We start from the raw sequence: 15,244 nt of genomic DNA, 5'->3' as shown, positions 1-15,244 counted from the left end.
CACATCGCATCCTTTGTTCATTCTTTTAAAATATATTTATTGAGTATAGTCTATTCTTTTATAATGTGATATTTTTAATTCCTAAGAAACTTGTGTTTATCAAAATGTAATTAAACAGTTTTATGGTGACAGAGAAATCAAGGATGGAGAATTTCAGAATGGTAACCACAGAGCTATTCAACCTCCCCACCCCCATGTCGGTCCTTGGTGGAACCTCCACAACGAAAGTGTTTTTTAAACAGTGCGAGTGCATGGGTGTAACACCTAAACGCCACTGAACAGTTCCAACATTTAAACCCATTTAGCTTTCGCTGAGGGCAGTGGTTCCTCTTCCTCTCACTGCAAAGACTATCATTGGCAAAGTGTCTATATGCATTCTTTTTTACTTTTATCACCTGTAGGATGGAACCCACGGCTGCTCAGACAAAGCAGCTGTGTGGCAATGGTGCTCTTCCTTTCCTGCAGGCAGAGTTAGTTCCAGGTAATTCTCACATTTGACCAATGGCCATCATGAAAGCATATCTTATTTCTGAGCAGGAAGATGTATTTAGATCTGTGACAGATGCACAAACTAGAAGGTTCTCTTTACAGACTAGACCCTGACCCTGATCTGTCTCTCCTCACCTTTACTCTTCTTCATCCTCCATCTGAACATGTGGAATTTCAGACTGGTCATGGCACCTCTCCTGGTCTCAGGGTCCTCATTTGCTACATGGGGATAATAGTACTATAACTACCTCATAAGGTGTTAAGATTATGACAGATAATATGTGAAAAGTACAAAGCGTGGTGTATATATGGAACATGGATATATAACACACGTCAAGTAACTTCTCAGATGGTGCTTCGTTTTATACTAAGTGCGGTGTCCCTGCCACTTCCCACTTTGCATCCCTCTTGTGGACAGACATTACAGTCAATTGTCTTTCTGTGTTTTTTTTTTTTTCTTTTTTTGCTGCAGCAGGTAGTAGTGGGCTTTACTTATGGTAACTTTCCATTATTACATGTTAAATAAATAAATGCACTTTAATTCCCACCCACTTAATCTTTAAAATAATTTTTGCAATGTCTATTGTAGCAAAAGGTATTCTTTCTGAAACCTAGCAAGGACAATAGTCTGTTAAAGAGTAATGCTTTGTCTTGATTCTCCATTTCTAACTTGTTCCCTATTCTCTAAAATCTTGGCAGATATTTTATGGAGAAACAATTTATGATGAAATAATGTTTACAAAGTATTGTTTACCCCTGCCTGGAGATTTATAAGGCATTCTTGGCATGTGAAAGGTCTAGAGGAGTTTTGAATTAAATACATTTTTAAATAAACAAATAATAAAAACTTCCTTAACACATTTCCCAAATTTACTTGACTACAAAATACTTTTTTCTCCCTTACAGTATTGTTCTTTGAAACTCCTTTTGGGAAATATTGGTATAATTAGTATCTATTTTCTTTTTTTTATTTTCATAAATGTTTTTATTTATTTTTGAGAGAGAAAGAGCAAGCAGGAGAGGGGCAGAGAGAGGAGAGAGAGAGAGAGAGAGAGAGAGAGAAAGAGAAACGGACAGAATCTGAAGCAGCCTCCAGGCTCTGAGCTGTCGGCACAGAGCCCGACACAGGGCTCGAACTCCCAAACCATGAGATCATGACCTGAGCCGAAGTCGGATGCTTAACTGACTGAGACACCCAGCTGCCCCAATTTTCTTAAATTAATAAACATCTTTCTTACAATAATTTTATAAATTCTCAGATTGTCTAAGTTCTATTTTCATTTATTATGATATCAATTTGTTTTGAGGGAAGTAATAGGAAGTATTGAGGAACAAGATTTCAAAAGTGTTGGTTGTAATTTTATTTGTTAATATAGTTGGATTAATTTGCAGATGATGGATTTTTCCATTGAGAAAAAAGAGATCTGATATACTTGGTCTATCAGCTGATTAACATTACACATGAAAACAAGTAAATCAATTTTAAATATGTTAAGTGGATTCCACTTTCAAGGAAAAAGTTACTGAGTTTTTGAAAAAATGTTTATATATGTTCGAATGGTCCAGGGAAGAGGACCTCTCCTCTTCTTAGAATTCTTTTCTATCCAGAGTCCTTCACAATGGAACTTTTTATTAGTCATCAGCTGAAGTTTAAAAATATGTCAGGTTGATCTCACCTCTATTATGTTGTTACAAGACTTTGGAGAGTTGCCTTTAGTTTCTGTAATTTTGTCACATATATAACAATAATAGGAATATAGCATTCCTTTAAAGAGCAGGTACTAACATGGGAGAAAAATCACTGCTCATAAATTAAAGGCAATGGATTTTACACATTAATCACATTAAATATACGAAAAATGACTTCAGTAGTTTGTCTTTCTGCCTCTCTCAAAAACCCAGCTGTTGCCAAATTACCAGTAATTTCATTCTTCATCTTTCCTCCCAAAGAAGCAAAATGTTGTTTCTCCTTGTGTGAAAACACATTTCTAGCAAACAAACAAAACAAAATTTAAAAAAGACAGAGAAGATACAGGCTGGAAAGATGGCCGAGTATGAGGACTCTGAGCTCACCTCGTCGCATGAATACAACTAGGTAACACTCACTGACGTCGGTGTTGATAACACAGGAAACAATCTGAAGATTGGCAGAACAACCTCCACAACTAAAGATAGAGAAGGGGACATACTGCAGAAGGTAGGAAGGGCGAAGGCGTGATTTGGGAGTAAAATGGCCCTGATGCTACTGACCGATGCCAGTGGTGAAACAGACAGAATAGTCTGCAGATGGCCCCAGGAGATCACTCTGTGTTTCCTGGACAATAAACCAACTGTAACCAATAGTCTCCTTTCCCTGTTTCTTCCAAACTCAGCTTCCCACAGCATGGGTGGCTTTGTCCCTCCCAGCAGGAGGGGCCACAACTTCCCACCTACACCCAAGGATTCTAGATACAGGTCCCCTGACTGTCCACAGTGGGGAGAGAGCCAGGGATGTGGAGAAGGGTGAGAAACAGACTTGCACACTGGCTAGCTCCTGAACAGGGAGGACAAATCACCATAACATTTGGGTGTGAAAGCAAGAGGGGCTCAATCTCATGAGTTCTTACAACCAGTGGGACTTAAAGCCTGGAATTTTAAAAGCCAATGTGCTCAGCTCTGGGAGAACCTGGACAGCTTTAGGAAGCTGATTCCCCACCCTTAAAGAGAAGGCACTATATGCTAACTAATTTGGATGTAACTTTTAAATTAATGAATTAAAAATTTAAAAAAGAGAGATAAAGGACCACAATCAGCAGAGAGACAACATGGAAGCAGCAGTTTGAAAAACGGTGGGATGAGAAGAGGGAGAGTGATTTCTTCATCTCAGAGTGTGACCCAGAGATCAGGGATCACAGGGAGACTCCAGGAACAAAGGAGCTGGTCTGTGCGGTTTCATTTCCCTACCCCCCAGCATAAACAACAGCCACCTGTGGGAACCAATAAGGCTCTGCAACCTAACTTGGCTTGCACCACACTTCACCCCCTGTTCTTTAGCAGATCTTCCCTTCCCAGTAACATTTGCCTCAGTCCTGGTACTACGGGCCCCTGCCCCAGAAGACCTGCATAAGCCGCACCATATCTCCCAACCTGCATGTTTTTCAGGGCCTCATCACACAGTGGTGGCAGGTGTCATTTTGCAGGCATACCACTGCATACCCATTAAAATGTGTCCCACCCAGTTAGGGAGCAAACACTGCCCAAAACAAGCAAAGGGAGCCTCTGCGGGCAACTGGAATGAAGGAAAAAGACCAAGACTCAACAGCAGAGCACACCATCACACCTAGTAGATATTCCCTTTGCCAGGCCCTGGGGATACTGCACTGCAGGGCACTAGAGGACCTCTTCTTCATAATGTCATTACCATCAAGAACAAGAGGCATAACTGAGCTGACTTACCTAAAACACCGAAACAGACATGAAGAGTTAGACAAAATGAGGACACAAAGAAATATGTCCCAACTGAAAAACTACCAAGCCACAGCACAAATGGCATAACCTACCAAAACTAAAGCAGGAAGAAACAGAAAATTTGAGCAGACTGATGACCAGCAAAGAAATTGAATCAGTAATCAAAAAAACACAACAAACAAAAGTCCAGAACCAGATGGCTTCATAAGCAAATTCTACAAAATATTTAGAGAACAGTTAATACCTATTTTCAAACTATTCCAAAAATAGAAAAGGAGGGAAAACTTCAAATTAATTCTATGAGACCAGCATTACCCTGATACCAAAACCAGATAAAGACACTGCAAAAAAAGAACTAAAGGCCAATATCTCTGATGAACATAGATACAAAAATCCTCAACAAAATACTAGCAAACCAAATCCAACAATACATTAAAAAAATCACTCGCCGCGATCAAGTGTGATTTATTCCTCGGATGCAAGGGTGGTTCAATATTTGCAAATCAATCAATGTAATACATCACATCAATAAGAGGAAGGATAAAAACCATATGATCATTTGAATAGATTCAGAAAAAGCATTTGACAAAGTACAACATCCATTCATGATAGACACCCTCAACAAAGTAGGTCTAGAGGAAACATACCTTAACCTACCAAAGACCTTATGTGAAAAACCCACAGTGAGCATCATACTATATGGGGGAAACAGAGCTTTTCCTCTAAAGTCAGGAATAAAATAAAAACGTTTACTCTCACCACTTTTATTCAGCATAGTACTGGAAGTCCTAGCCACAGCAATCAGACAACAAAAAGAAATAAAAGGCATTCAAATTGTTAAGGAAGAAGTAAACCTTTCACTATTTGCAGATGGCATGATAGTATAAATAGAAAAATCCTAAAGACCCCAACAAAAATATACTAGAACTGATAAATGAATTCAGTAAAGTCACAAGATACAAAATCAATGTAAAGAAGTCTGTTGTATTCCCATACACTAATAATGAAGTGGCACAAAGTGATACCATTTGCAATTACACCAAAAACAATAAGATACCTAGGAATATACATAACCAAGAGATAAAAGACCTATACTCTGAAAAGTGTAAAACACCGATGAAAGAAATTCAAAATGACACAAAGAAATGGAAAGACATTCCATTCTCATGGATTGGAAGACCAAATATTGTTAAAATGTGTATACTACCCAAAGTAATCTACACATTCAATGAAATCCCTATCAAAATAACACCAGCATTCTTCACAGAGCCAGAACAAACAATCCTAAAATTTTTTATGGAACCACAAAAGACCCTGAATAGCCAGAGCAATGTTGAAAAAGCGAAATAAAATTGGAAGTATCACAATTCTAAACTTTAAGTTATATTACAAACTGTAGTAATCAAAACAGTATGGTGCTGGCATAAAACAAACACATAGATCAATGGAACAGAGTAGAAAATCTAGAAATAAACCCATGATTATATGCTCAATTAATCTTTGACTAAGTAGAAAAGAATATACAATGGGAAAAGATGGTCTCTTCAACAAATGGTGTTGGGAAAACTGGACAGCACCATGCAGAGGCATGAAACTGGGCTGCTTTCTTAATGCTATATACAAAAATAAACAGAAAATGGATTAAAGACCTAAATATGAGACCATAAAAATCCTAGGAGAGAGCATAGGCAGTGATTTCTCTGAAATTGGCTGTAGCAGCATTTTTTTAGATATGTCTCCTGAGGCAAAGGAAACTAAAGCAAAATAAAATATTGAGATTACACTGAAATAAAAAGCTTCTGCACAGTGAAGAAAACAATCAACCAAACTAAAAGGCAACCTATTGAATAGAGGATATTTGCAAATGACATATCCGATAAAGGGTTAGTATCCAAAATATTTAAAGAACTGATACAACTCAACATCTGAAAAGTCAAATAATCCAATTAAAAAATGGGCAGAGGACCTGAATAGACACTTTTCCAAAGAAGATATACAGAAAGCCAACAGACACATGAAAAGATGCTCAACATCACTCATCATCAGGGAAATGTAAATTAAGAGTATAATGAGATACCAACTCACACCTGTCAGAATGGCTAAAGTCAAAAACACAAGAAACAAGTGTTGATGGTGACGTAGAGATAAAGGAACACTAATGCAACAACAACTGTTGTTGAGAATGTAAACTGCTGCAGCCACTCTAGAAAACAGTAATGCGGTTCCTCAAGAAGTTAGAAATAGAACTACCCTACCATTCAGTAATCACACTACTGGTATTTATCCAAAGAATACAGGAACACTAATTCAAAGGGATACATGCATCCCTATGTTTATTGCAGCATTATTTACAATAGCCAAATTATGGAAGCAGCCCAAGTGTCTGTCGATAGATGAATGGAAAAGAAGTGGTATATACATACAATTAAATATTATTCAGCTGTAAAAAGGAATGAAATCTTGGGTCCTGGGTACCTCAGTTGGTTGAGCATTTGACTTAGGCTCAGGTCATGAACTCACGGTCCATGAGTTTGAGCCCCACGTCGGGCTCTGTGCTGACAGCTCAGAGCCTGGAGCCTGCTTCAGATTCTGTGTCTCCCCCTCTTTCTGCCCCTCCCCTGCTCTCTCTCTCTCTCTCTTTCAAAAATAAACATTAAAAAAATTTTAATAAGAATGAAATCTTGCCATTTGCAACGACATGGATAGAGTTAGAGATTATAATGCTAAGAGAAGTAAGTCAGAGAAAGACAAATACCATGCAGAGACAAAAAAAAGGAACAAAGGAAAAAAAGAGAGAGAGACTAACCAAAAACAGACTCTTATAGAGAACAAACTGATAGTTACCAGAGGGGATGTGGGTGGGAGGATGGGTGAAATAGGTGATGAGGATTAAGAGTACACATACCATGATGAGCACTGACTAATGTATAGAATCGTTGAATCACTATATTGTACACCTGAAACAAATTTAACACTGTGTATCATCTATACTGGAATTGAAAAAAAAAAAAACCTTAATAAAAATAAGGAAAAAAAATCAATGGAAAGGTACGAAAAAACCCCAGCTGATTATCTAAGGTCCTTCACACCACATTCCCATCAACATTTCTCATGTCACACTGGACCTCTCAGTTGGCCTGACAGGGCACTGCAGGTGCTCATTGATGCCATTAACAAAGAGCATTTCTGATATTGGTGGCCCTGTACAACTCTTAAGCAGACTTTTTTCTGTGTCACCACATTTCAGTGGTCCTTTTTGAAGCAAGGAAATCAGATATTGATAGGACAAGTATGTGGCCCATGATCCCAACCCTAGTAAATGTCTAGAACCCTGAATTCTTGTCTTCTTTCTAAAACTTATTCTGGAACATCAAACGTGGGGAGGGTGTATGTGGGGGGCGGGGTGGGTGGGTTGTAAAGCAGACAAGTAGGAGAGAGGTGTTTTTCATGATTTTGCTCTTATTCTTAGCTGGTCACATAACATGTCTGTCCTTGTGTCTGTTTTTTCTTACAAGAAGCAGACACAAGTAAAGAAGTGGGCAGCACCATAATTGAGGAGATATACTTGTCTATCTCTAGGACTTTGCACAAAAAAGATTCTTAATAAGTATATGCAAATGAAAGGTGGGTTAGATAATCACACCAGAGAGAAGCCCTCTCCAAGGACAGGGATATTTGTCTCTTGTTCACTGCCATAATTTCCAGAGCCTAAAAAGTTATTTTTATTGGATAGGAGCTAAAAATTTTGTTGATGAACAAAGGACGGGGATTGATCCAAACAGAGTATCAGTCCTGATAAAGAAAAATTCATAAATAAAGTTAGCAGCAGATTGAATGAAGAAACTGAGCTGAAATTTCCCGAGAAGAGTTTAGCTGGTGTGAACATATCATTCAGCCAAAATGCTTTGTTTATTTATACTTCCTGTTATTCCTGCTGGAAAGATTCTTTTTCCAGATGTTTTTGCATCTTGCCCTTTCACTTCATTCAGGTCTCTGTTCAATTGCCATATGCACAGAGACTCATTCTCTGACTATCCCTTTAAACTGCCTATGCAAAATTTCAAGCATATATAAAAGTAAACAGAACAGTATAATGCATTTTTATGTAACAGTCACATAACTTCAGTAATTATTACATTTTACCTGTTTTTAAAAGCACTTAGCACTCTATGACATTATATATATTTTTGTGTCTTTATTTATGGGCTAGCTCCTCTTCCACTAGAATCAAAGAATCAAGGGGCCAAGGACTTTTTCTTCCTTGTTCATTTCTGTTTCCCTGACACGTCAAACACTGTCACATTACAGGTGCATAAGAGTATTTGTTCAATGAATGAATGACTAAGAGAAGATTGTACTAGGTGTAATGGATTCTAAAGTAGAATCCTCCATTGCTGTAGACATTTGCAATGATCTGTTTTTGCAGTTGAAGTATTTATTTTTAAGCCCAATTTTCTTATTTAATGTTTATATTCTAGATTTGCTTACATGGTGAGAAGTGGTAGAATCAATTCACATATGTTGTTTCTGAGCCACGGATAATGTTGAGATTTCTATCAATAATCTAATGTAGTAATCTTTAGTTTTCAAATATCTTCTAGTAGCTTTGTTTTAAGGTTGTTCTTTTTCTGTTTAGTAAAAATACCTTTATAAAATGAAAATACGCATTGCACTTGAGCTAAATACATTTAGATAAATATAAAGAATCCTATCCTAAATTCTGCTTTTTAAATACATATTAAAACCATCTGCCAATTTTATCACTGATGTTTTTAAAGATATTATCTTTAAAATTTTTTTTGAAAAAAAATTATTCCTTTTTAATGTTTATTCATTTTAACATTTATTCATTTTAACGTTTATTCAGAGAGAGACAGCGTGAGTGGGGGAGGGGCAGAGAGAGAGGGAGACACAGAATCTTGAAGCAGGTTCCAGGCTCCAAGCTGTCAGGGCAGAACCTGATGGGGGGCTTGAACTCACAAAGTCTGAGATCATGACCCAACTAAAGTTGAATGCTTAACTGACTGAGCCACCCAGGTGCCCCAAGAAGATCTTATCTTCAAAAAGATCAAAGCATTGTAGTAATTTTTTCATCCGCCAATCCATTTAATATGATTTTCATATGAAGATGGAAAAGCCCTGGTAAGGTCATTCTTTAAAATGTTTTTAAAAAATGTTTATTTTTTGAGAGAGACAGAGCATGAGTGGAAGAGGGACAGAGAGAGAGGGAGACAGAGAATCCGAAGCAGGCTCCAAGCTCTGAGCTGTCAGCACAGAGCCTGATGAGGGGCTCGAACTCACAGACCATGAGATCATGGCCTGGGCCAGAGTCAGATGCTCAATTGTCTGAGCCACCCATGCACCCCTCTAGTAAAGTCATTTTTGATGTCATGGTGTCAGTTTTATCTTTGAGTCCAAAATAGTATCACAGAGCTAGTTGGCACATGGTGCATGTTTGCTGAGTGAATAATTTATAAAGTATGAATAAGATGGATGTAGTAAGAATTGGTATATCGTGTGTATCTGATCTGTCAATATTTTCTGAATTTCTGCTGTGTTTAGAACACTACCTTAAGCATTCAAACTTTGGTTATTGTTCCTTGAGGTACAATAAGTAGCTTTTTTTATTAGATACAGTATTTTTTTTTAATTTTTTTTTTCAACGTTTATTTATTTTTGGGACAGAGAGAGACAGGGCATGAATGGGGGAGGGGCAGAGAGAGAGGAAGACACAGAATCTGAAACAGGCTCCAGGCTCTGAGCCATCAGCCCAGAGCCTGACGCGGGGCTCGAACTCACGGACCGCGAGATCGTGACCTGGCTGAAGTCGGACGCTTAACCGACTGCGCCACCCAGGCGCCCCTAGATACAGTATTTTTTAAAGCAAAGTCCTTTGCAAAATCCTTTGAGGATTTAAATATAAACCCTATACGTGGTGGTCATGATGGTCTAAGCTCTGCTATAGTAACTAGTCAACCTTGAAATATCCTGAAAATGTGATAAGACACAAAACAGACTTATTTCTTACTCATGAAGTGACTTTTGTGAGTCAGTGGATCCAAAACAACTGCTTCAAGTGATAAGTCAGGGATTCAGTTGCCTTTTGTCTTCCGGTTCAACTCATGGCTTTTAGTTCTTCTCATAGAGGGGACGACGCTTTTCTCTGCCTTATTCTGGAAGTAGCAAGTATTGCCTCTACTCACAGCCCAGTGGTCAGAATTAGATATATGGCTCAATATAACCACAAAAACTTCCGAGAAGTATAGTCTATAAGTACCCAGGAGGAAAGGAAACCAAATCCTGACATGGGTAGTGGTACACAACTTAGACTACATGCCATAGAGCTCAGAGGTCCAAAGACTATGCATTCATTAATTCATTCAGCATTTAACCAGTAAGTTCACAAATGCTTGATATTAAATGATCTATCATTGCAGTCGTTCCTTACAATAAAAGGTACGTGTATCATAACACTGACAACATAAATATACTTCGGGGGACAGTTGCTATGTTTTAGCAAAGTTTATATATATATATAAAATGTAAATATATACATATTTATATATATACATATGTATAAATATATACATATGTATATATATAAATTTATACATATATATATAAGTATATATAAAATATATAAAAAAGAGCATTAAAATGGCAGTGCCTTTAACATATCTTTAACATTAAGATACCTAGAACAAGGTAGTTTTTTAGAGGCTATATTAATTTTACAGCCATCAAAGACAAGTATTAAGCCCATCAAGTCAACATTTTAGGTACTAAGAAGAAAGAAAAAAAGGAAAGGGAGGAATAAAGAGATGCAGCTTTCAACTGAGACAGCTTCCTTCAGGGAGCCTTCCAATTTTTCCGGTTGTACTTCCATTTACGTTACATCAACAAGTTCATAGTCACACAGTCAAAATAAATGCAATAGATTTTAGGCAGTGTAGTCTTTCAGCTGGTCACTTTGCTTCCCTGAATAAATTAATGTTTTGTTATTAAGAAAGTATGGAGGAAAAATATTAAGTGAACAATTAGCAAGTTTTGTTGAAGTTAAGGATTTCACACACACACACACACACACACACACACACACACACTTGCTTGAATATACAATCCCAAGTAAGTGGAGATTCCTTTGAGATTATTCTCTAGCTGTTTCTATACTAATAAACCTCAGTAGGGAAAGAGGAGGAACAGTTTCTTTATTTTTTTCTTCTATTACTTTTCTGTTCACATAGTAAATGTTTTTGTAAATATTGCTACTACTGACTTTGCTATTGAAGAGAACCCTTACTTACTGAATTTAGACACAGTAAACCAATTGATATTTTAATTTAATCAAATGTACTAATATGATCAGAGCTTTAACTTGTCCTTAGCTATCTGTCATGGTCCTATAAATGCTTCTCTATACTTTTAATTAATGTTAAAATATTTTTTATTTTATTTCCCTCAAAAGGGAAGGCTTAGAAACAGATGTACTTGTTTTAGCATTGAGAGTTTATACATAACATTTCTTATTCCTTTAGGTTTGTCAGTATGAGAAGTGATGAAATAAGGCCTGAGCCATACAGAGCCTAGAAATTGGATTCAGCATGTTTGCTACATACTACAGAGAATTAATTTAACTTCTTTTCATTTTTCCCACCTTTGTCTGCCTTCTCCACAGGCTGTACATTGATGGTCCATTTGGAAGTCCATTTGAGGAATCCTTGAACTACGAGGTTAGCCTCTGTGTGGCCGGAGGCATTGGAGTAACTCCATTTGCATCAATACTCAACACCCTGCTGTATGTCATTTTGATCCATTTTATTAGTTCAAATAGGGAACTGTCAATATTTCAAACATCTCCCATTTAGTATGAGGTAATTCCTCACAGAATTTGTCTACAGTAATCCTCCCTCTTGCACACAGGGAATACATTCCAAGATCCCCAGTGTATGCCTGAAACTGCAGATGGTGCTAAACCCTACATATACTCTGCTTTTTTCTGTAAGCTTAACATCAATTTTGCACAATAAGAGATAATAACAAATATTGAAATAGGAAAATTATAATATACTGTGATGAAAGTTTTGTGAGTGTGGTATCTCTCTCTCAAAATATTTTATCGTAATGTAGTCACCCTTCTTGTGATGAGGTGAGATCATAAAATGCCTAGGTGATGAGATGAAGTGAAGCGAATGATGTAAGCATTGTGTGCTGTTGACCTTCCGACAATATGTCAGGTGGAGCAGTGATTATCTGCTTCCCTGCCGCGGATGACCGTGAGGGTAACTGAAACCACAGAAAGTGAAACCACAGATAAGGAGGCACTACTTTACTTGTTGTTCATGGAACTCCATTTACTGATTGATGAGGGGAGTAATTCAGTGTTTCTCAATATGTGGTCTGTGGGTTTCAGCATGCTCTCTTGTAAAACATCACAATTTGGCATTCATCTGTCCTTTTTTAAAATAATTTTTTAAAAAGTTTATTTCTTCATTTCTGTGAGAGAGTGAGCGAACAGGGGAGGGTCAGAGAGAGAGGGAGAGAGAGACAGAATCCCAGACAGGTTCCGCACTGTCAGCACGTAGAGCGCGATGTGGGGCTCCATCTCATGAACCGTGAGATCATGACCTGAGCCCAGACCAAGAGTCAGAAGCTCAGCTGATGGAGCCACCCAGGCTCCCCATTCCTATGTCCTTTGAAAATTATTCCACCAACCTTCATTTCTCTACTTCCTCATAAATAGTAAATGGTACTGTTCATTCATTCTGTCAACAAATACTTTGGAGCACCTACATGCCAAACCATCTTATAGGGACTGGTAATACAGTCATGAATGAAACATAGTCCCTGCCCTTAAAAAACTTCCATTCAGATGGAGCAGGTGAAAAATAAACCAGTGAGAAATTCATAATAACATTATTTCAGAAAATATTAGAACTATGATAAAAAGAGAGGATAATGGGATAAAAAAATAAAGGGTTGGGGTTATTGTAGAATTTTGGTCAGGAAAAGTTTTTCTCAGGAGTTAACAAATGAGCAATTGATGCCTTGGTCTATTACTCAGCAAAGTTATAACAGACTGAAGAATAAAAATTTCAAGTATGAGACTGCTTACCGAGTAAATACTTTTTCAGTTATTTTAGTTCTAAGATTATAAGCAAAAATTAATTGATTAATATTAATTTTCATGAAAAAATAAACATAATAAAAAATTATTCTTAAACGTATTCCATTCACTTTTCAAGAAGGCACAATTTGCGTTAAAACTCTTTTATGGAGTACTAAAACAAGGAATAATAAAGTTGAAATGATGTGTTTGAATGATATTCAATTTTAAATGCTTGTTACAAATTTGGGACTTTTTGGAGGTTCTTAGAAAAATAACCATATTCCAAGCCAGGAATCATTTGCTTCTGAAAACATACTGCAAGTTATTTGGGCACTCCAAGTTAAGAAAAAGAGAAAATATTTTCTTAACCTCAAGTCGACTTCATAATTATAAATAGGAATCCAGACTTGGAATTATGAGTTACTGGAATGCATTACATAGTAGGTGGCTGTTACATCTCTTTCTTTAAGGATTATTGAGAAGGGGATAAACAACCAGCTTTCTGGAATGGTTTTGGCTCATTTTGCCTGGAGGCCAGGACACGACTGATGTCCAGTGGAGCCCTGCTGAGTGATAGAATTCACAGAAAATAGAGAACTTTTTTCTGAGATGCAGGGTTCATATTATTCTGGTCCAGGAGTTTATTGCCTTCACACTGGAAATGGGTGATCTGCATATAATAGTCACAAATAATAAACACTTTAATTCATGGAGTGTATCATTCCTCTGAGTCGGTATATTGCATTTTAAATTCGTTTGAGAGCTGTAGCAAGTCCTATGACAAATGATAAAATGTAAATGACTGGTTTTTCTGTGGGTTGCTTGCTTACTAATGAAAAGCAAATTTTCAGATACAGGGATTCTTAATTTTTTTTTCATCCTAATCCCTGCTGCGTTCTTTTAATTTTACAGGGATGACTGGGAACCGTACAAGCTCAGAAGACTATATTTTATTTGGGTGTGCAGAGACATCCAGTCCTTCCGTTGGTTTGCAGACTTACTCTGTGTGTTACATAACAAGGTAAAATTCGGTTGGTTATTTTTTTCATTAAAAATACTATTTTTTTTCAAGTGACAAAAATAATACTTATTATAGAATAAACCAGGAAATATGCAGATAAGTTGAAAGAACGAGAAAAAATTCTTAAGAGAACAGGAATAGCATGTTAATAATTTAGTACGCACATTTTCAGATGTTGCTATCTGAGAATATGTGTATATATCTATGGTATTTTTTAACATAGAAATGCTCATATTTGTGTTTTAATGTAGAATATTTTAACCTGGAAATGTAGGCTTATGGTCGGTGAGGTATGCATATGGGGTGATGAGGGAAAGCACGTAGAGGGCCACATCAGCAGGCAGTTGCAACTATACTTTCCATCCTTCGTTCTGTTAGCTCTAATCTCTTATTTCCACCTTTAATATTCCAAATGGACCATCACCAAACTTTTGGCACACTAGGCAGAATGTCGAAAATCCCAAATTCTAAGTTTTATTTCTTAAATAAAAAGCAGGCCTCCTTCATCTATCCTACATGTAGCTTTTTATTTATCTGTTGATATATAGATCTTAATTTTTGCAAATTATACAAGTAATACAAATAAGCATTTTTGCTATAAATTTTTTTCTTTTTAGTTGTAGGATAGTTGACATACGGTGTTTTATTAGTTTCAGATGTATAGCATAGTGATTTGACAATTACACATTACAAACTGCTTACCACAATAAATGTAGTCATAATCTTTCACCATAAAAAGTTATTATAAATTATTGACTAGCTCCCCTATGCTATAATTTTCATCTTTATAACTGGAAGTCTGTACCTCTCAATCCTTTTCACCTGTTTCATCTATACCACAACCCCCCTTCCCTTTGGCTACCCCCCAGTTTGTTCTCTGTATGTATGAGCCTATTTCTGTATGTTTGTTTTGTGTTTTAAAAAAATTTTAATGTTTATATTTTTGAGAGAGAGATCGAATATGAGTGGGGGAGGAGGAGAGAGAGAGAGGGAGACACAGAAACCAAAGCAGGCTCCAGGCTCTGAGCTGTCAGCACAGAACCTGATGCAGGACCTGAATTTGTGAGTCGTGAGATCATGACCTGAGCCAAAGTTGGACACTTAACTGACTGAGCTACCTGGGTGCCTTATTTGTTTTGTTTTTTAGATTCTACATAGAAGTGAAATCATATGGTATTTGT

The 15,244-nt window shown here is 37.0% G+C and overlaps 1 protein-coding gene across 7 annotated transcripts in view; it reads left to right on the top strand.

Annotated features, from left to right (window-relative positions):
* Positions 1 to 15,244, top strand: part of NOX4 (NADPH oxidase 4) — a 167,295-nt gene that overhangs the window by 129,672 nt on the left and 22,379 nt on the right. For all 7 annotated transcript variants that reach the window (XM_053203772.1, XM_053203773.1, XM_053203771.1 and 4 more), the window contains 2 exons: positions 11,612 to 11,731; positions 13,955 to 14,063. In XM_053203772.1, the coding sequence (XP_053059747.1) occupies positions 11,612 to 11,731; positions 13,955 to 14,063 (229 nt within the window). The remainder of the gene's footprint in view (positions 1 to 11,611; positions 11,732 to 13,954; positions 14,064 to 15,244) is intronic.

This window comes from Acinonyx jubatus, chromosome D1 (genome assembly GCF_027475565.1).
Source record: "Acinonyx jubatus isolate Ajub_Pintada_27869175 chromosome D1, VMU_Ajub_asm_v1.0, whole genome shotgun sequence".
Lineage (NCBI taxonomy): Eukaryota > Metazoa > Chordata > Mammalia > Carnivora > Felidae > Acinonyx > Acinonyx jubatus.
Note: the sequence above shows the minus strand (reverse complement) of the source record. Positions and strands in the feature narration are given on the sequence as shown.